Source organism: Bombina bombina, chromosome 3 (genome assembly GCF_027579735.1).
Source record: "Bombina bombina isolate aBomBom1 chromosome 3, aBomBom1.pri, whole genome shotgun sequence".
Lineage (NCBI taxonomy): Eukaryota > Metazoa > Chordata > Amphibia > Anura > Bombinatoridae > Bombina > Bombina bombina.
The window spans coordinates 1,087,818,019-1,087,840,890 of NC_069501.1; the positions used below are offsets into that span (position 1 = coordinate 1,087,818,019).

The window sequence follows — 22,872 nt, forward strand, 5'->3', positions numbered from 1 at the left end:
GTACTATTTACTCTGAAACAGGAAAGAGATGAAGATTTCTGTTTGTAAGAGGAAAATGATTTTAGCAACCGTTACTAAAATCGATGGCTGTTTCCACACAGGACTGTTGAGAGGAATTAACTTCAGTTTGGGGAAACAGTGAGCAAGACTTTGCTGCTTGAGTAGGACACATTTCTAACAAGACTCGGTAATTGCTGGAAGCTGTCATTTTCCCTATGGGAACCGGTAAGCCATTTTCTAGTTTAAGTAAAAGAATAAAGGGCTTCATTAGGCTTAAAAAACTGGTAGACATTTTTCTGGGCTAAAACGATTACTTTACTAAGTATATTTGGCAGATTATTACTTTTATAGTTGTTAAATCTTGGGGATTGTTTTAATAAAATCGGCAGGCACTGTATTGGACACCTTTTTCACTGGCGGGCCTTTTCTAGTCATAGACAGAGCCTCATTTCGCGCCTCTAATGCACAGTTGTTTTTGGAAAGCATGGCATGCAGATGCATGTGTGAGGAGCTAAGAACCACTGAAAAAGCTTATAGAAGGCATCATTTGGTATCGTATTCCCCTCTGGGCTTGGTTGGGTCTCAGCAAAGCAGATACCTGGGACTGTATAGGGGTTAAATGTAAAAACGGCTCCGGTTCCGTTATTTTAAGGGTTAAAGCTTTCAAATTTGGTGTGCAATACTTTTAAGGCTTTAAGTTACTGAGGTTGAAATTTTGGTGAAATTTGAACAATTCCTTCATACTTTTTCACATATTCAGTAATAAAGTGTGATCAGTTTGAAATTTAATGGGACAGTAACGGTTTTATTGTAAACGTTTTTTGTGCTTTGTTGACAAGTTTAAGCCTGTGTAACATGTCTGAACCATCCGATAACGATGTTCTATATGTATGAAAGCCAATGTGTCTCCCCATTTAAATATATGTGATATATTTGTGTCATAATGTCCAAACAAAGTAGGGATAATAATGCCATAGATATGATATTGCCCAAGATGAATCCTCTAATGAGGGGAGTAAGCATGGTACTGCATCATCCCCTTCTGTGTCTACACCAGTTTTGCCCACACAAGAGGCCCCTAGTACATCTAGTGCGCCAATACTTATTACCATTACAACAATTAATGGCTGTAATGGATAATTCTAATTGCATGCATTTTTTTTTCCAAAATGCCTACTTATCAGAGAAAGCGTGATTTGCTCTGTTTTAAACACTGAAGAGCAAGAGGACGCTGATTATAATCTGTTCTGACATACCCTCACACCTATCTGAAGGGGCCAGGAGGGAGGTTTTGTCTGAGGGAGAAATTTCAGATTCAGGGAAAATTTCTCAACAAGCAGAACCTGATATTGTAACTTTTAAATTTAAATTTCAACATCTCCACGCACTACTTAAGGAGTATTATCTACTCTGGATGATTGTGACAATTTGGTCATTCCAGAGAAATTTAGGTAAGTTTGACAAGTTCCTAGAGGGTTCCGGTGCCCCCCGATGTTTTTCCTATACCCAAGCGGGTGGCGGACATAGTAAATAAGGAGTGGGAAAGGCCCGGCATACCTTTTTGTCCTCCCCCTATATTTAAGAAATTAGTTCCTATAGTCGACCCCAGAAAGGACTTATAGCATACAGTCCCCAAGGTCGAGGGGGCGGTTTCTACTCTAAACAAACGCACTTCTATTCCTATAGAAGTTAGTTGTGCTTTCAAGATCCTATGGATTAAAGGTTAGAGGGTTTGCTAAAAAGATGTTTGTTCAGCAAGGTTACCTTCTACAACCAATTTCATGCATTGTTCCTGTCACTACAGCTGCGTGTTCTGGTTCGAAGAACTAGAAAAGTCGCTCAATAAAGAATCTTCGTACGAGGAGGTTTTGGACAGAGTTCAAGCTCTTAAATTGGCTAACTCTTTTTTTATTTTAGATGCCGCTTTGCAATTAGCTAGATTAGCGGCGAATAATTCAGGGTTTGCTATCGTGGCGGGCAGAGCGCTTTTGCTTAACTCCCTTTCAATGGGTAAAACACTGTTTGGCACCTGACTTGAAAGAGATTATTTCAGACATCACTGGGGGAAAGGGCCACGCCCTTCCTCTGGATAGGTCTTTTAAGGCTAAAAAGAAGCCAAAATTTTCGTCCCTTTCGCAGAAACGGACCAGCCTCAAATTCTACAACCCTCTAAGCAAGGAGGGTAATACTTCTCAAACCAAGCCAGCCTGGAGGCCGATGCAAGGCTGGAACAAGGGTAAGCAGGCCAAGTCACCTGCCACTGCTACCAAACAGCATGAAGTGTTGGCCCCCCGATCTGGGGAAGGATCTGGTGGGGGGCCAGACTTTCTCTCTTTGCTCAGGCTGGGGCAAGAGATGTTCAGGATCCTTGGGCGCTAGAAATAGTTTCTCAAGGTTATCTCCTGGAATTCAGGGAACTACCCCCCAAGGGGAAGGTTCCACGGGTCTCAATTAATCTTCGAACAGGAATTCTTACACTGTGTAGAAGACCTGTTAAGCATCGGGAGTGATTCATCCTGTTCCATTAGGAGAACAAGGGATGGGTTTTTACTCCAACCTGTTCATAATTCCCAAAAAAGAGGGAACATTCAGACCTATTTTAGATCTCAAGATTCTAAACAAGTTCTAAGGGTTTCATCATTCAAAAATGGAAACCATTCGAAACGGATCCTTCCTACCATCCAGGAAGGTCAATTCATGACCACGGTGGACTTAAAGGCTGCGTACCTACGTATTCCTATCCACAAGGCACATTTTCGGTTCCTAAGGTTCGCCTTTCTGGACAAGCATTACCTGTGGCACTTCCATTCGGATTAGCCACTGCTCCAAGGATTTTCACAAGGGTACTAGGGTCCCTTCTAGCGGTGCTAAGACCAAGGGGCATTGCAGTAGTACCTTACTTGGACGACATCCTGATTCAAGTGTCGTCTCTGTCAAAAGCAAGGGCTCATACGGACATTGTCCTAGCCCTTTCTCAGATCTCACAGGTGGAAAGTGAACATAGAAAAAAAGTTCTCTGTCCCCGTCAACAAGAGTTCCCTTCTTGGGAACAATAATAGTTTCCTTAGAAATGAAGGTTTTTCTGACAGAGGCCAGAAAATCAAAACTTCTAAGCTCTTGTCAGGTACTTCATTCTGTTCTTCTTCCTTCCATAGCGCAGTCCATGGAAGTAATTGGGTTGATGGTTGCGGCAATGGACATAGTTCCTTTTGCACGAATTCATCTAAGACCATTGCACCTGGGCATGCTCAGACAGTGGAATGGGGATTATACAGACTTGTCTCCGACGATACAAGTAGATCAAATAACCAGAGATTCACTCCGTTGGTGGCTGACCCTGGACAACCTGTCACAGGGAATGAGCTTCCGCAGACCAGAATAGGTCATTGTCACGACCGACGCCAGTCTGGTGGGCTGGGGCGCGGTCTGGGAACCCCTGAAAACTCAGGGTCTATGGTTTCGGGAAGACTCTCTTCTCCCGATAAACATAATGGAACTGAGAGCGATATTCAATGCTCTCAAGGCTTGGCCTCGACTAGCAAAGGCCAAATTCATAAGGTTTCAATCAGTCATCATGACGACTGTTACATATATCAACCATCAGGGGGTAACAAGGAGTTCCCTGGCGATGGAGGAGCATCCGGGGGAGTGGGAACTCCATCTGGAAATCTTTGCCCAAATAACTCAATTATGGGGCATTCCAGACTTGGTTCTGATGGCCTCTCGTCAGAACTTCATGGTCCCTTGTTACGGGTCCAAATCCAGGGATCCCAAGGCGACTCTATTGGATACAATAGTAGCACCTTGGATCTTCAACCTAGCTTATGTATTCCCACCGTTTCCTCTCATTCCCAGGCTGGTAGCCAGGATCAATCTGGAGTGGGCTTCGGTGACCTTGATAGTTCCTGTGTGGCCACGCAGGACTTGGTATGCAGACCTGGTGAATGTGTCATCGGCTCCACCATGGAAGCTACCTTTGAGACAGGACCTTCTTATTCAGGGTCCATTCGAACATCCGAATCTGGTTTTCCTCCAACTGACTGCTTGGAGTTTGAACGCTTGATTTTTTCAAAGCGTGGGTTTCAGTTTCTGTAATAGATACTCTTATTCAGGCTAGAAAGCCTGTAACTAGAAAAAATTTACCATAATATATGGAAAAAAATATATCTGTTGGTGTGAATCTAAAGGATTCCCATGGAACAAGATAAAAATTCCTAAGATTCTTTCCTTTCTACAAAGAGGTTTGGAGAATGGATTTTCTGCGAGTTCTCTGAAGGGACAGATCTCTGCTTTATCTGTTTTACTTCACAAAAGGCTGGCAGCTGTGCCAGACGTTTTAAGCGTTTTGTTCAGGCTCTGGTAGAATCAAGCCTGTTTACAGACCTTTGACTCTTCCCTGGAGTCCTTAATCTAGTTCTTTCAGTTCTTCAAGGGGTTCCGTTTGAACCCTTACATTCCATAGATATTCAGTTATTATCTTGGAAAGTTTTGTTTTAGGTTGCAATTTCTTCCGCTAGAAGAGTTTCTGAGTTATCTGCTCTGCAGTGTTCTCCGCCCTATCTGGTCCATGCAGATAAGGTGGTTTTTACGTACTGAGCCTGGTTTTTCTTCCGAAGGTTGTTTCCAACAAAAATATTAACCAGGAGATAGTTGTACCTTCTTTGTGTCCGAATCCAGTTTCATAGAAGGAACGTTTGTTACACAATTTGGACGTTGTCCGTGCTCTAAAATTCTATTTAGATGCTACAAAGGATTTCAGACAAACATCTTCCTTGTTTGTTGTTTATTCTGGTAAAAGGAGAGGTCAAAAAGCAACTTCTACCTCTCTATATTTTTGGCTTAAAAGCATCATCAGATTGGCTTATGAGACTGCCGGACGGCAGCCTCCTGAAAGAATCACAGCTCATTCCACTAGGGCCGTGGCTTCCACATGGGCCTTTAAGAACGAGGCTTCTGTTGATCAGATATGTAAGGCAGCGACTTGGTCTTCACTGCACACTTTTACCAAATTTTACAAATTTGATACTTTTGCTTCTTCTGAGGCTATTTTTGGGAGAAAGGTTTTGCAAACTGTGGTGCCTTCCATCTAGGTGACCTGATTTTCTCCCTCCCATCATCAGTGTCCTAAAGCTTTGGTATTGGTTCCCACAAGTAAGGATGACGCCGTGGACCGGACACACCTATGTTGGAGAAAACAGAATTTATGTTTACCTGATAAATTACTTTCTCCAACGGTGTGTCCGGTCCACGGCCCGCCCTGGTTTTTTAATCAGGTCTGATGATTTATTTTCTTTAACTACAGTCACCACGGTATCATATGATTTCTCCTATGCAAATATTCCTCCTTTACGTCGGTCGAATGACTGGGGAAGGCGGAGCCTAGGAGGGATCATGTGACCAGCTTTGCTGGGCTCTTTGCCATTTCCTGTTGGGGAAGAGAATATCCCACAAGTAAGGATGACGCCGTGGACCGGACACACCGTTGGAGAAAGTAATTTATCAGGTAAACATAAATTCTGTTTTTACCATCAGGATCTCAAATCCTTAAATTTAAAGGTTTGGAGATTGAACGCTTGATTCTTAGTCAGAGGTTCTCTGACTCTGTGATAAATACTATGTTACAAGCTCGTAAATCTGTATCTAGGAAGATATATTATCGAGTCTGGAAGACTTACATTTCTTGGTGTCTTTCTCATCATTTTTCCTGGCATTCTTTTAGAATTCCAAGAATTTTACAGTTTCTTCAGGATGGTTTGGATAAAGGTTTGTCTGCAAGTTCTTTGAAAGGACAAATCTCTGCTCTTTCTGTTCTTTTTCACAGAAAGATTGCTAATCTTCCTGATATTCATTGTTTTGTACAAGCTTTGGTTTGTATAAAACCTGTCATTAAGTCAATTTCTCCCTCCTTGGAGTTTGAATTTGGTTCTGGGGGCTCTTCAAGCTCCTCCGTTTGAACCTATGCATTCACCTGGACATTAAAATTACTTTCTTGGAAAGTTTTGTTTCTTTTGGCCATCTCTTCTGCTAGAAGAGTTTCTGAATTATCTGCTCTTGTGAGTCTCCTTTTCTGATTTTTCATCAGGATAAGGCGGTGTTGCAAACTTTTTTTAAATTTTTACCTAAGGTTGTGAATTCTAACAACAATAGCAGAGAAATTGTGGTTCCTTCATTATGTCCTAATCCTAAGAATTCTAAGGAGAGATCATTGCATTCTTTGGATGTAGTTAGAGCTTTGAAATATTATGTTGAAGCTACTAAGAATTTCCGATAGACTTCTAGTCTATTTGTCATCTTTTCCGGTTCTAGGAAAGGTCAGAAGGCCTCTGACATTTCTTTGGCATCTTGGTTGAAATCTTTAATTCATCATGCTTATGTCGAGTCGGGTAAAACTCCGGCTCAAAGGATTTACAGCTCATTCTACTAGGTCAGTTTCTACTTCCTGGGCGTTTAGGAATGAAGCTTCGGTTGATCAGATTTGCAAAGCAGCAACTTGGTCTTCTTTGCATACTTTTACTAAATTCTACCATTTTGATGTGTTTTCTTCTTCTGAAGCAGTTTTTGGTAGAAAAGTACTTCAGGCAGCTGTTTTCAGTTTGATTCTTCTGCTTATAATTTCAGTTTTTTTCATTATAAGATTTAAACTTTTTTTGGGTGTGGATTTTTTTCAGCGGAATTGGCTGTCTTTATTTTATCCCTCCCTCTCTAGTGACTCTTGCGTGGAAGATCCACATCTTGGGTAGTCATTATCCCATACGTCACTAGCTCATGGACTCTTTGCTAATTACATGAAAGAAAACATAATTTATGTAAGAACTTACCTGATAAATTAATTTCTTTCATATTAGCAAGAGTCCATGAGGCCCGCCCTTTTTTTTGTGGTGGTTATGATTTTTTGTATAAAGCACAATTATTCCAATTCCTTATTTTTTTTTTATGCTTTTGCACTTTTTGTCTTATCACCCCACTTCTTGGCTATGCGTTAAACTGATTTGTGGGTGTGGTGAGGGGTGTATTTATAGGCATTTTGAGGTTTGGGAAACTTTGCCCCTCCTGGTAGAAATGAATTTATCAGGTAAGTTCTTACATAAATTATGTTTTTTCCCCTCCATGATCTTCCCAGGACCAGAAGTAGATTTAGGGATTATTGTGCTGCTCACCAGGCATTTCACTGTGTTTGTCTCCTATCATAGGAGTCCTATGAATTCACCATCTTGAATCCATTTCTTGCTGGAACTCCTGAGGTGTGGACTTTTTTTTTTTTTGTGTGTGCTCATTGCCTTTTTTATATACATTAAACCCACCCTTACTGCATTTAAAGTAAAAAAAAAAAACTAATTTGTGTTGGTAAATAAATTTAACAGCACCCCCCTAAATACCTTACACACCTCCCCCCATATATGTATGTAATGCTGGGTTTGTCTGCCCCATGCCCCCTTTTATATTGATTACTTACAATTTTTATTTGTTAAGGTAGAATATATACCCCACTTTTATGTCATTGGCACCCAAAACACAGTCTGCCCAGCAGGGACAACTTTATGTAACAGCTGCCAACCTGTGTCCCCTTTTCCTCTTTTTAACGACTTACCAAAAACTTATTGCACCACATATACAATATGGGGTGCTGCAATGTGGGGGTGGGTGCACCCTTTGGTCTGCAGTATTTGTACCATGAAGTTTCACAGATCAGGACATGTCACCACCAGATGGGGGTTAAGGGGGACTTTCCCCCATGTGTAAATCTAGAATAAATCTTAAAATGTAAATTTGTATATATTTGCCCAGCTTTGGAGAGCTGCAGACAGGGTTTAATCACAGGGGGATAGCACATAATGCTTGCTGGCTTCACCCACTCCCTCTTGTATTGCCAATATATTTTCTTGGCTTTGTTTGTAAGGCGCCACTGATTAGCAGCTGCTTATGGCAAGGGACATATTTTGGGGATAAGGGTAGCATCAGCAATAACTGTTAGTTATCCAGTAAAGATGGTTAAGGGAGCATTTTGTGGGAGAGGAGACGGTGTCCCTTGCTTTAAGTGATCTACCAGGCATGGGTCTTTGCTTGGGCTTGTCCCAAATGTAAGAAGCAGCATATCTAAAATGTGTAATCTGTAGATTTAGAGTTTAAAATATGAATTTGCTGTATTTTATTTAGGTTCTGACTGAATTGTAACCCCACAATGTGTTTGAGGCAAGTACACACACAGCACAATATTTAACATTTCTTCAGATATTTCATCTGAAGAAATGTTAAATACACTTTGCACCACTTTATACATTATAAATGGTATTTTTCAAATTATAGTGTGTAGCTGTGTGTCTGTCTGTATGCATTATTATATATATATATATATATATATATATATATATATACACATACACAAACACACACAAGCACGTACATATATATCACAACTATTATTTTTGTTTTATACTCTTGGTTTAATCCAATTAACGTAAATGTAAATGCTTTCGTAACATGGTAAATTAAGTTTAAATGTAGTCAAGGTTTCCTCAATATCAGTGCTCATTTCCTGTAAAGATTTTCCAAAGCACACTTTTATCCATTTACTTTAACTGGCTGTGAGCCTGCCTACTGCCAACCCAGGGTTTAATACAAGAGCAATTCCCAGAAGTGGCTGTGCTCTCATTACTTTTGAAAGAAAATTTGATGGAGAAAATACTATTTTAAAGTTTAAAATGTATGGCGCTTTAAAAGGCTATTTAGTTTAACAGGCACTTCTATGTCCTTACTATAAAAGACATTTCTTTCATGTAATTAGCAAGAGTCCATGAGCTAGTGACGTATGGGATATACATTCCTACCAGGAGGGGCAAAGTTTCCCAAACCTTAAAATGCCTATAAATACACCCCTCACCACACCCACAAATCAGTTTTACAAACTTTGCCTCCTATGGAGGTGGTGAAGTAAGTTTGTGCTAGATTCTATGTTGATATGCGCTCCGCAGCAGGTTGGAGCCCGGTTTTCCTCTCAGCGTGCAGTGAATGTCAGAGGGATGTGAGGAGAGTATTGCCTATTTGAATGCAATGATCTCCTTCTACGGGTCTATTTCATAGGTTCTCTGTTATCGGTCGTAGAGATTCATCTCTTACCCTCCCTTTTCAGATCGACGATATACTCTTATATATATATATATATATATATATATATATATATATATATATATATATATATATATATATACCATTACCTCTGCTGATTTTCGTTTCAGTACTGGTTTGGCTTTCTACAACATGTAGATGAGTGTCCTGGGGTAAGTAAGTAAGCTTATTTCTTCTGTTAAGTGTGATCAGTCCACGGGTCATCATTACTTGTGGGATATTAACTGCTCCCCTACAGGAAGTGCAAGAGGATTCACCCAGCAGAGTTGCTATATAGCTCCTCCCCTCTACGTCACCTCCAGTCATTCTCTTGCACCCAACGACTAGATAGGATGTGTGAGAGGACTATGGTGATATATTTAGTTTTTATATCTTCAATCAAAAGTTTGTTATTTTATAATAGCACCGGAGTGTGTTATTCCTTCTCTGGTAGAATTTGAAGAAGAATCTACCTGAGTTTTTCTATGATTTTAGCCGGAGTAGTTAAGATCATATTGCTGTTTCTCGGCCATCTGAGGAGTGAGGTAAACTTCAGATCAGGGGACAGCAGGCAGATTAATCTGCAAAGAGGTATGTAGCAGTTTATTATTTTCTGACATGGAATTGATGAGAAAATCCTGCCATACCGTTATAATGTAAACTCAGCCTTGAATGCAGTAGATGTAGCTGATATCAGGCTGTCATGTATGTATATTTTACACTTCAGTTTTCTGGGAAATGGTACTTCTCTGGCTTTTAAACTGTATACATAGACTTAACCTATTTTGCAGGGACTTGCAATAGGTTTTAAATGACAATTAATTATTGAGGTAAAATGTTTTTTTTGCTGGCATGTAAAAACGTTTTTTTCTCTGAGGTACTGGGTGAAAAAAATGTTTTGGGCACTTTTTTTCCACTTGGCAATAGTTTTGATTTAAATTAGAGCAGTTCACTGATCCCTCTCACTGTTATGTGTGTGGGGGGAGGGGCCATTTTGGTGCTTTCACTATGCATCAGAAAAACTCAGTCAGAGGTTCATTTTCTTCCTGCATGATCCGGTTCATCTCTACAGAGTTCAGGGATCTCAAGAGTCTTTTTTTGAGGGAAGTAATCATACAGCAGAGCTGTGCTGATTGTATTGACTGTGATATAAAAAACGTTTATTTGTGTATTTTTTTTTCTGCTGCCTGGGTTAGTTATCATTTGCTGAGGGGAACAATCCTTTGCTAAAACTGTATATTCTGACAAAGATTGATGCTATAACTTAATTATTTTATCTGTTATAATATTTTTCTGTGCTTCTTAAAGGCACAGTTCGTTTTCATATTATTTGTAAATTACTTTGAAAAGTATTTCCAAGTTGCTGTTTATTTGCTAGTGTGTTTAAACATGTCTGATACAGAGGAAGATATCTGTGCTATATGTGTTAATGCCAAAGTGGAGCCCAATAGAAATTTATGTACTAAATGTATTGATGCTACTTTAAAAAATAGTCAATCTGTACAAATTGAACATATTTCACCAAACAACGAGGGGAGAGTTATGCCGACTAACTCGCCTCACGTGTCAGTACCTGCATCTCCCGCTCAGGAGGTGCGTGATATTGTAGCGCCGAGTGCATCTGGGCGGCCATTACAAATCACATTACAAGATATGGCTACTGTTATGACTGAAGTTTTGGCTAAACTACCAGAACTAAGAGGTAAACGTGATCACTCTGGGATGAGAACAGAGTGCGCTGATAATGCAAGGGCCATGTCTGATACTGCGTCACAGTTTGCAGAACATGAAGACGGAGAGCTTCATTCTGTGGGTGACGGTTCTGATCCAAATAAACTGGACTCAGACATTTCAAATTTTAAATTTAAGCTTGAGAACCTCCGTGTGTTACTAGGGGAGGTATTAGCGGCTCTGAATGATTGTAACACAGTTGCAATCCCAGAAAAAATGTGTAGGTTGGATAAATATTTTGCGGTACCCGACGAGTACTGACGTTTTTTCCTATACCTAAGAGACTTACTGACATTGTTACTAAGGAGTGGGATAGACCCGGTGTGCCTTTCTCACCCCCTCCTATATTCAGAAAAATGTTTCCAATAGACGCCGCCACACGGGACTTATGGCAAATGGTCCCTAAGGTGGAGGGAGCAGTTTCTACTTTAGCTAAGCGTACCACTATCCCAGTGGAGGATAGCTGTGCTTTTTCAGATCCAATGGATAAAAAATTAGAGGGTTACCTTAAGAAAATGTTTGTTCAACAAGGGTTTATATTGCAACCTCTTGCATGTATTGCGCCTGTCACGGCTGCAGCAGCATTTTGGTTTGAGTCTCTGGAAGAGACACTTCAATCATCCACACTAGATGACATCACACACAAACTTAAATTCCTTAAGTTAGCTAATTCATTTATTTCAGATGCCGTAGTACATTTAACTAAACTTGCGGCTAAAAATTCAGGATTCGCCATTCAGGCACGCAGAGCTCTGTGGCTAAAATCCTGGTCAGCTGATGTTACGTCTAAATCTAAATTGCTTAATATTCCTTTCAAAGGGCAGACCTTATTCGGGCCCGGCTTGAAAGAGATTATTGATGACATTACAGGAGGTAAAGGTCATGCCCTGCCTCAGGACAAGGCCAAAGCCAAGGCTAGACAGTCCAATTTTCGTTCCTTTCGTAATTTCAAAGCAGGAGCAGCATCAACTTCCTCTGCACCAAAACAGGAAGGAGCTGTTGCTCGCTACAGACAAGGCTGGAAACCTAACCAGTCCTGGAACAGGGGCAAACAGGCCAGAAAACCTACTGCTGCCCCTAAGACAGCATGAATTGAGGGCCCCCGATCCGGGACCGGATCTAGTGGGGGGCAGACTTTCCCTCTTCGCCCAGGCTTGGGCAAGAGATGTTCAGGATCCCTGGGCGTTAGAGATCATATCTCAGGGATACCTTCTGGACTTCAAATCCTCTCCCCCAAGAGGGAGATTTCATCTGTCAAGGTTGTCAACAAACCTAACAAAGAAGGAAGCGTTTCTACGCTGCGTACAAGATCTTTTATTAATGGGAGTGATCCATCCAGTTCCGCGGTTGGAACAAGGACAAGGGTTTTACTCAAATCTGTTTGTAGTTCCCAAAAAAGAGGGAACCTTCAGGCCAATCTTGGATTTAAAGATCCTAAACAAATTCCTAAGAGTTCCATCGTTCAAGATGGAAACTATTCGAACAATTTTGCCCATGATCCAAGAGGGTCAGTACTTGACCACAGTGGATTTAAAGGATGCTTACCTTCACATACCGATTCACAGAAGTCATTACCGGTATCTAAGGTTTGCCTTTTTAGACAGGCATTACCAGTTTGTAGCTCTTCCATTCGGACTGGCTACGGCTCCAAGAATCTTCACAAAGGTTCTGGGCACTCTTCTAGCGGTACTAAGACCGCGAGGAATTTCAGTAGCTCCGTACTTAGACGACATACTGATACAAGCTTCAAGCTTTCAAACTGCCAAATCTCATACAGAGATAGTACTGGCATTTCTAAGGTCGCATGGATGGAAAGTGAACGAAGAGAAAAGTTCTCTCTTTCCACTCACAAGAGTTCCCTTCCTGGGGACTCTGATAGATTCTGTAGAAATGAAGATTTACCTGACAGAGGACAGGTTAACAAAACTTCAAAGTGCATGCCGTGTCCTTCATTCCATTCAAGAGACCAGAAATTCTCTTCTATGGTGGCTTTATCGGCCACATCTGTCCAGGGGAATGCCATTCAGCAGGCCAGACTGGTCAATTGTAACAACAGACGCCAGCCTACTAGGTTGGGGCGCTGTCTGGAATTCTCTGAAGGCTCAGGGACTATGGAATCAGGAGGAGAGTCTTCTTCCAATAAACATTCTGGAATTGAGAGCAGTCCTCAATGCTCTTCTGGCTTGGCCCCAGTTAGCAACTCGGGGGTTCATCAGGTTCCAGTCGGACAACATCACGACTGTAGCTTATATCGACCATCAGGGAGGGACAAGAAGCTCCCTAGCAATGATGGAAGTATCGAAGATAATTCGCTGGGCAGAGTCTCACTCTTGCCACCTGTCTGCAATCCACATCCCGGGAGTGGAGAACTGGGAGGCGGATTTCTTAAGTCGTCAGACTTTTCATCCGGGGGAGTGGGAACTTCATCCAGAGGTCTTTGCCCAAATACTTCGACGTTGGGGCAAACCAGAGATAGATCTCATGGCGTCTCGACAGAACGCCAAGCTTCCGCGCTACGGGTCCAGATCCAGGGATCCGGGAGCGGTCCTGATAGATGCCTTGACAGCACCATGTACCTTCAGGATGGCTCATGTGTTTCCACCTTTCCCGATGCTTCCTCGATTGATTGCCAGAATCAAACAGGAGAAAGTATCAGTGATTCTAATAGCGCCTGCATGGCCACGCAGGACTTGGTATACAGATCTGGTGGACATGTCATTCTGTCCACCTTGGTCGTTACCTCTGAAACAGGACCTTCTGATTCAGGGTCCTTTCAAACATCAAAATCTAACTTCTCTGAAGCTGACTGCTTGGAAATTGAACGCTTGATCTTATCAAAGCGTGGTTTTTCTGAGTCAGTTATTGATACCTTAATACAGGCTAGGAAGCCTGTTACCAGAAAGATTTACCATAAAATATGGCGTAAATACCTATATTGGTGCGAATCCAAAGGTTACTCTTGGAGTAAGGTTAGGATTCCTAGGATATTGTCTTTTCTACAAGAAGGTTTAGAAAAGGGGTTATCCGCTAGTTCCTTAAAGGGACAGATCTCAGCTCTGTCCATTCTGTTACACAAGCGTCTGTCAGAAGTTCCAGACGTTCAGGCTTTTTGTCAGGCTTTGGCCAGGATTAAACCTGTGTTTAAAGCTGTGGCTCCACCATGGAGTTTAAACCTTGTTCTTAACGTTTTACAGGGTGTTCCGTTTGAACCCCTTCATTCCATTGATATAAAGTTGTTATCTTGGAAAGTTCTATTTTTAATGGCTATTTCCTCGGCTCGAAGAGTCTCTGAGTTATCAGCCTTACATTGTGATTCTCCTTATTTGATTTTTCACTCGGATAAGGTAGTTCTGCGTACTAAGCCTGGGTTCTTACCTAAGGTAGTCACTAACAGGAATATCAATCAGGAGATTGTTGTTCCATCCTTGTGCCCAAATCCTTCTTCGAGGAAGGAACGTCTTTTGCACAATCTGGATGTAGTTCGTGCCCTTAAATTTTATTTACAGGCAACTAAAGATTTTCGACAAACGTCTTCCCTGTTTGTCGTTTACTCTGGTCAGAGGAGAGGTCAAAAAGCTTCTGCTACCTCTCTCTCTTTTTGGCTTCGTAGCATAATTCGTTTAGCTTATGAGACTGCTGGACAGCAGCCTCCTGAAAGAATTACAGCTCATTCCACTAGAGCTGTGGCTTCCACTTGGGCCTTTAAGAATGAGGCCTCTGTTGAACAGATTTGCAAGGCTGCAACTTGGTCTTCGCTTCATACTTTTTCCAAATTTTACAAATTTGACACTTTTGCTTCCTCGGAGGCTATTTTTGGGAGAAAGGTTCTTCAGGCAGTGGTTCCTTCTGTATAAGAGCCTGCCTATCCCTCCCGTCATCCGTGTACTTTTGCTTTGGTATTGGTATCCCACAAGTAATGATGACCCGTGGACTGATCACACTTAACAGAAGAAAACATAATTTATGCTTACCTGATAAATTCCTTTCTTCTGTAGTGTGATCAGTCCACGGCCCGCCCTGTTTTTTAAGGCAGGTAAATATTTTTTAAATTATACTCCAGTCACCACTACACCCTTGGCTTCTCCTTTCTCGTTGGTCCTTGGTCGAATGACTGGAGGTGACGTAGAGGGGAGGAGCTATATAGCAACTCTGCTGGGTGAATCCTCTTGCACTTCCTGTAGGGGAGCAGTTAATATCCCACAAGTAATGATGACCCGTGGACTGATCACACTACAGAAGAAAGGAATTTATCAGGTAAGCATAAATTATGTTTTTCTGTGACACTCTAAGCTATGGTTAGGCACTTTTTTATAAAGTTCTAAATATATGTATTCAAACATTTATTTGCCTTGACTCAGGATGTTCAACATTCCTTATTTTCAGACAGTCAGTTTCATATTTGGGATAATGCATTTTAATCAATTTGACTTTTTCCCTGTGGGCTGTTAGGCTCGCGGGGGCTGAAAATGCTTCATTTTATTGTGTCATTCTTGGCGCGGACTTTTTTGGCGCAAATTTTTTTTTCTGTTTCCGGCGTCATACGTGTCGCCGGAAGTTGCGTCATTTTTTGACTTTTTTTTGCGTCAAAAGTGTCGGCGTTCCGGATGTGGCGTCATTTTTGGCGCCAAAAGCATTTAGGCGCCAAATAATGTGGGCGTCTTATTTGGCGCTAAAAAATATGGGCGTCATTTTTGTCTCCACATTATTTAAGTCTCTATTTATTGCTTCTGGTTGCTAGAAGCCTGTTCACTGGCATTTTTTTCCCATTCCTGAAACTGTTATTTAAGGAATTTGATCAATTTTGCTTTATATGTTGTTTTTTCTATTGCATATTGCAAGATGTTCCACGTTGCAACTGAGTCAGAAGATACTTCAGGAAAATCGCTGCCCGGTGCTGGAGCTACCAAGCTAAGTGTATCTGCTATAAACTTTTGGTATCTGTTTCTCCAGCTGTTTGTATTGCATGTCATGACAAACTTGTTAATGCAGATAAAATTTCCTTTAGTACTGTTACATTACCTGTTGCTGTTTTGTCAACATCTAATTCTCAGAGTGTTCCTGATAACATAAGAGATTTTATTTTTAAATCCATTAAGAAGGCTATGTCTGTTATTTCTCCTTCTAGTATACATAAGTCTTTTAAAACTTCTCTTTTTTCAGATGAATTTTTAAATGAACATCATCATTCTGATACTGATAATGGTTCTTCTGGTTCAGAGGTTTCTGTCTCAGAGGTTGATGCTGATAAATCTTCGTATTTGTTCAAGATGGAATTTATTCGTTCTTTACTTAAAGAAGTATTAATTGCATTAGAAATAGAGGATTCTGGTCCTCTTGATACTAATTCTAAACGTTTAAATAAGGTTTTTAAATCTCCTGTAGTTATTCCAGAAGTGTTTTCTCTCCCTGATGCTATTTCTGAAGTAATTTCCAGGAAATAGAATAATTTGGGTAATTTATTTACTCCTTCTAAAACGTTTTAAGCAATTATATCCTGTGCCATCTGACAGATTAGAGTTTTTGGGACAAAATCCCTAAGGTTAATGGGGCTGTCTCTACTCCTGCTATATTTTTAGCGGATGTTGCTGCAGCTTCAACTTTTTGGTTAGAAGCTTTAGCGCAACAAGTAACAGATCATAATTTTATAGCATTATTATTATTCTATAACATGCTAATAATTTTATTTGTGATACCATCTTTGATATCATTAGAGTTGATGTCAGGTATATGTCTCTAGCTATTTTAGCTAGAAGAGCTTTATGGCTTAAAACTTGGAATGCTGATATGTCTTCTAAGTCTACTTTGCTATCCCTTTCTTTCCAGGGTAATAAATTATTCGGTTCTCAGTTGGATTCTATTATCTCAACTGTTACTGGAGGGAAGGGAACTTTTTTACCAAAGGATAAAAAATCTAAGGTAAATTTAGGTCTAATAACCATTTTCGTTCCTTTCCTCACAACAAGGAACAAAAGCCTGATCCTTCATCCTCAGGAGCGGTATCAGTTTGGAAACCATTTCCAGTTTGGAATATATCCAAGCCTTATAGAAACCCAAAGCCAGCTCCTAAGTACCCATGAAGGTGCGACCCTCATTCCAGCTCAGCTGGTATGGGGCAGATTACGTTTTCTTCAAAGAAATTTGGATCAATTCCGTTCACAATCTCTGGTTTCAGAAAGGTACAGAATTGGCTTCAAGTTAAGGCCTCCTGCAAAGAGATTTTTTTCTTTCCCGTGTCCCAGTAAACCCAGCAAAGGCTCAGCATTTCTGAAATGTGTTTCAGATCTAGAGTTGGCTGGAGTAATTATGCCAGTTCCAGTTCTGGAACAGGGGCTGGGGTTTTATTCTATCTCTTCATTGTACCAAAGAAGGTCAATTCCTTCAGACCAGTTCCGGATCTATCAATATTGAATCGTTATGTAAGGATACCAACATTCAAGATGGTAACTGTAGGACTATCCTGCCTTTTGTTTAGCAAGGGCATTATATGTCTACAATATATTTACAGGATGCATATCTGCATATTCCGATTCATCCAGATCACTTTTAGTTTCTGAGATTCTCTTTTTAGACAAGCATTACCAGTTTTGTGGCTCTACCGTTTGGCCTAGCATCAGCTCCAAGAATTTTTTTCAAAGGTTCTCGGTGCCCTTCTGTCTATAATCAGAGAACAGGGTATTGGTATTTCCTTATTTTGGACGATATCTTGGTACTTGCTCAGTCTTCACATTTTCGCAGAATCTCATACGAATCGACTTGTGTTGTTTCTTCAAGATCATGGTTGGAGGATCAATTTACCAAAAAGTTCATTGATTCCTCAGACAAGGGTAACCTTTTTAGGTTTCCAGATAGATTCAGTGTCTATGACTCTGTCTTTGTCAGACAAGAGAAGTCTAACATTGATATCAGCTTGTAAAAACCTTCAGTCACAATCATTCCCTTTGGTAGCCTTATGCATGGAAATTTTAGGTCTTATGACTGCTGCATCGGATGCGATCTCCTTTGCTCGTTTTCACATGCGACCTCTTCAGCTCTGTATGCTGAACCAATGGTGCAGGGATTACACAAAGATATCTCAATTAATATCTTTAAACCGATTATACGACACTCTGACGTGGTGGACAGATCACCATCGTTTAGTTCAGGGGGCTTCTTTGTTCTTCCGACCTGGACTATAATCTCAACAGATGCAAGTCTTACAGGTTGGGGAGCTGTGTGGGGGTCTCTGACGGCACAAGGGGTTTGGGAATCTCAGGAGGTGAGATTACCGATCAATATTTTGGAACTCCGTGCAATTTTCAGAGCTCTTCAGTCTTGGCCTCTTCTGAAGAGAGAGTTGTTAATTTGTTTTCAGATAGACAATGTCACAACTGTGGCATACATCAATCATCAAGGAGGGACTCAGTCCTCTGGCTATGAAAGAAGTATCTCGAATTTTGGTTTGGGTGGAATCCAGCTCCTGTCTAATCTCTGCGGTTCATATCCCAGGTATAGACAATTGGGAAGCGGATTATCTCAGTCGCCAAACGTTGCATCCGGGCGAATGGTCTCTTCACCCAGAGGTATTTCTTCAGCTTGTTCAAATGTGGGAACTCCCAGAAATAGATCTGATGGCTTCTCATCTAAACAAGAAACTTCCCTGGTATCTGTCCAGATCCCGGGATCCTCAGACGGAGGCAGTGGATGCATTATCACTTCCTTGGAAGTATCATCCTGCCTATATCTTTCCGCCTCTAGTTCTTCTTCCAAGAGTATTCTGCAAGATTCTAAAGGAATGCTCGTTTGTCCTGCTGGTAGCTCCAGCATGGCCTCACAGGTTTTGGTATGCGGATCTTGTCCGGATGGCCTCTTGCCAGCTGTGGACTCTTCCGTTAAGACCAGACCTTCTGTCGCAAGGTCCTTTCTTCCATCAGGATCTCAAATCCTTAAATTTTAAGGTATAGAGTTTGAACGCTTGATTCTTGGTCAAAGAGGTTTCTCTGACTCTGTGATTAATACTATGTGACAGGCTCGTAAATCTGTATCTAGAGAAATATATTATAGAGTCTGGAAGACTTATATTTCTTAGTGTCTTTCTCATCATTTTTCTTGGCATTCTTTTTGAATACCGAGAATTTTACAGTTTCTTCAGGATGGTTTAGATAAAGGTTTGTCCGCAAGTTCTTTGAAAGGACAAATCTCTGCTCTTTCTGTTCTTTTTCACAGAAAGATTGCTAATCTTCCTGATATTCATTGTTTTGTACAAGCTTTGGTTCGTATAAAACCTGTCATTAAGTCAATTTCTCCTCCTTGGAGTTTGAATTTGGTTCTGGGGGCTCTTCAAGCTCCTCCTTTTGAACCCATGTATTCTTTGGTCATTAAATTATTTTCTTGGAAAGTTTTGTTTCTTTTGGCCATCTCTTCTGCCAGAAGAGTCTCTGAATTATCTGCTCTTTCTTGTGAGTCTCCTTTTCTGATTTTTCATCAGGATAAGGCGGTGCTGCAAACTTCTTTTGAATTTTTTTACCTAAGGTTGTGAATTCTAACAACATTAGTAGAGAAATTGTGGTTCCTTCATTATGTCCTAATCCTATGAATTCTAAGGAGAAATCATTGCATTCTTTGGATGCTGTTAGAGCTTTGTAATATTATGTTGAAGCTACTAAGTCTTTCCGAAAGACTTCTAGTCTATTTGTCATCTTTTCCGGTTCTAGAAAAGGCTAGAAAGCTTCTGCCATTTCTTCGGCATCTTGGTTGAAATCTTTATTTCATCATGCCTATGTCGAGTCGGGTAAAACTCCGCCTCGAAGGATTACAGCTCATTCTACTAGGTCAGTTTCTACTTCCTGGGCGTTTAGAATGAAGCTTCGGTTGATCAGATTTGCAAAGCAGCAACTTGGTCCTCTTTGCATACTTTTACTAAATTCTACCATTTTTTGATGTGTTTTCTTCTTCTGAAGCAGTTTTTGGTAGAAAAATACTTCAGGCAGTGGTTTCAGTTTGAATCTTCTGCTTATGTTTTCATTAAACTTTATTTTGGGTGTGGATTATTTTCAGCAGGAATTGGCTGTCTTTATTTTATCCCTCCCTCTCTAGTGACTCTTGCGTGGAAAGATCCACATCTTGGGTAGTCATTATCCCATACGTCACTAGCTCATGGACTCTTGCTAATTACTTGAAAGAAAACATAATTTATGTAAGAACTTACCTGATAAATTCATTTCTTTCATATTAGCAAGAGTCCATGAGGCCCACCCTTTTTTGTGGTGGTTATGATTTTTTTGTATAAAGCACAATTATTCCAATTCCTTATTTTTTATGCTTTCGCACTTTTTTTCTTATCACCCCACTTCTTGGCTATTCGTTAAACTGATTTGTGGGTGTGGTGAGGGGTGTATTTATAGGCATTTTAAGGTTTGGGAAACTTTGCCTTCTGGTAGGAATGTATATCCCATATGTCACTAGCTCATGGACTCTTGCTAATATGAAAGAAATGAATTTATCAGGTAAGTTCTTACATAAATTATGTTTTTTTAATGCATATAAAAATGTAATGAACTTATCTTTCCAAGTTTCAGACGGCAACAAAACTTGTCATAGACATGATCAATTATATAATAATTATAATCAAAGTTGTTGTTTTATCTGTGAGAATGAGATGATGTATTAAAATAACTAAACTACTGTAAAAGTGTAAATCTACCACAATTTACTTTTATCATCAAATTTGCTTTTTACTCTTGGTATTCGTAGTTGAAACTAAACCTAGGCAGACTCGTATGCTAATTTATAAGCCGTTAAATGCTGCCTCTAATCACATGCTTTTTAAATGGCTTTTCAACACAAAGAGACTGAAAGTACACGTGGGCCATGTAGATAACACTGTGTTCTGGCACAGACTGTTCTGTAAGATTTAGCACAACACAATGCTAAATGCAAGTCAACGGATAATAAACAGTCAGTCATGATCAGTAGGCTGGAAGAAGGTTTTTAGATACAAGGTAATCACAGAGGTAAAAAGTGTATTAATATAACTGTGTTGGTTATGCAAAACTGGGGAATGGGTAATAAAGAGATTATCTATCTTTTAAAACAATAAAATTCTATTGTAGACTGTCCCTCTAAGCAATAGGAACCTGATCTCAAAGGTATCTACCCGCTGTGTAGATACCTTTTGAGATCAGGTTCCTATTGCTTAAATGACAGGCATTAACATTACAGGAAGATTCTTAGCCGCAGCGCTGCTAAGCTAATGACCTATTTCTGCAAGAAGTGAACTACAAAGTCTCGATCACACATTTGCTGTAGACAACATGGCAACATGTGGGCTGGAACATTAACATAAGACAATAAACACATGAGTTTGCCTGTGCTTCAATATTTGCAACAATACCTCTGCTAACCAGGGCTATGGACGTTTTTTTTTAGATTTTTCGTAGAATACTACACATCAGCCATGTCAGCCAAAAAAGAATTGGGTGTGCAAGGCAGGGAGAGGAGGAAGATAGAGCAGGAGCAACTATCTAAGATAGCTGGAATCCTTGACAGGTTTCTTGTGAACACTGCTGAAAGTGCACCAGCCCCAGGTTCATCACCAGAACCTGATCCAGGCATTTCTCTGGACATTCCTATTCTTGCTTTAGAAGCAGAGACAGCTTTGCCTGAGGATGCTTCTACTTCTGCTCAGCCAAATATTCTACCAGAGAGTATTGACCGAAGAGTTTTCAATGATATTGGCTATTGGCCTGAAACTGTGGATGAAACTTTAAAAACTGAACTTGTCAAGAGAGGGACAGTGGAACTGCAGAATAAGGATGCATTGTTTTCAAAAGACAGTGATGGCAGGTCATTTTCCAAGGACTGGTTCTACATGAATTTGGACAATGGTGAGACTATGTTAAGGACCTGGTTGATGTTTTCTCCTGTAAACAGTGCTGCATATTGCTTTCCTTGTTTGCTTTTTCAGAAGGCCAAAGGAAAGTTATTTTGGCAAGCCAAGTGGATTTAAAGCATGGAGAAAGCTAAACCCCAGTTTACTAGAGCATGAGAGCAGTTCATATCGCCTAAGTGCATTTACAATGTGGAAAGAATTTGAAATGCGGCTACAGCAACGAGACTATTGATGTTGCTGCCCAGCTTGCACAACAGAGGTAATTTGAGAAATGGGAGGCAATCTTAGGCAGAATACTTGATTGTGTGCTGTATCTAGCCAAGCAAACCTTACCCTTACGTGGTCACATAGAAGATCTAAGCACGGATTGTAACTGGAAATTTCCGAGAAACTTTCAAGTTACTTGCCAAATATGACCTAGTTGCGAAACGGCACCTTGACAATGTTCAAAACACAGATGGCTAAGTTGTGTCCTATCTCTCTCCACAGTGCCAGAATGAGGTCATCAGCCTGCTTGGCGATCATATAAGAACAGCCATTTCTCAAAACATCACCAATGCCAAGTATTTTGCGATCATGTTTGATAGCACTCCGGATATTTCTCATACTGACCAAATGTCCCAAGTGATTCGATACGTGCACATAGAAGATACGGAAGTTAACGTGGTAGTCTTTCATTGACTTTATTCAGTTACATGGGAAATCAGCTGATGTAATTACAAAACAGATTTGTGACAAGTTGCAAGCAGATGGCCTTAAACTGGAGCACTGCTATGGCCAAGGATACGACAATGCTGCAACTATGGCTGGACACATTAGTGGTGTACAAAAACGTATTTTGGATATGAATCCCAAAGCAGTGTTTGTGCCATGTAACAATCATTCGCTCAATCTTGCTGGTGTGCATGCAGTTGGTGTTGGGACATAGTCTGTGACTTCTTTGGCACTCTGGAAAAGGTGTACACATTCTTCTCAAGCTCTACACAAAGATGGGATGTTCTTAAGGAACATGTACCAACTCGCGTAAAGCGATCTTGTAACACAAGATGGAGTTCAAAGCATGAAGCTTTAGGTGTACTTGCTGAACACACAGAGGAAATAATAGACACTTTGGAAGTGTAGAGAGATGGGCCAGAAACCGCTGAAACCAAGGGTGATGCAGGAAGTCTGTT

At 40.6% G+C, this 22,872-nt stretch overlaps 1 protein-coding gene across 1 annotated transcript in view; it reads left to right on the forward strand.

Annotated features, from left to right (window-relative positions):
• The window catches only part of FOXO1 (forkhead box O1), a 147,378-nt gene extending 124,997 nt beyond the window's left edge, over positions 1-22,381 (forward strand). Inside the window, 2 exon segments of the mRNA XM_053705561.1 lie at positions 21,249-21,733; positions 22,190-22,381. Of these exon segments, the coding sequence (XP_053561536.1) occupies positions 21,249-21,733; positions 22,190-22,381 (677 nt within the window).
• Positions 22,382-22,872: the final 491 nt, after the last annotated feature.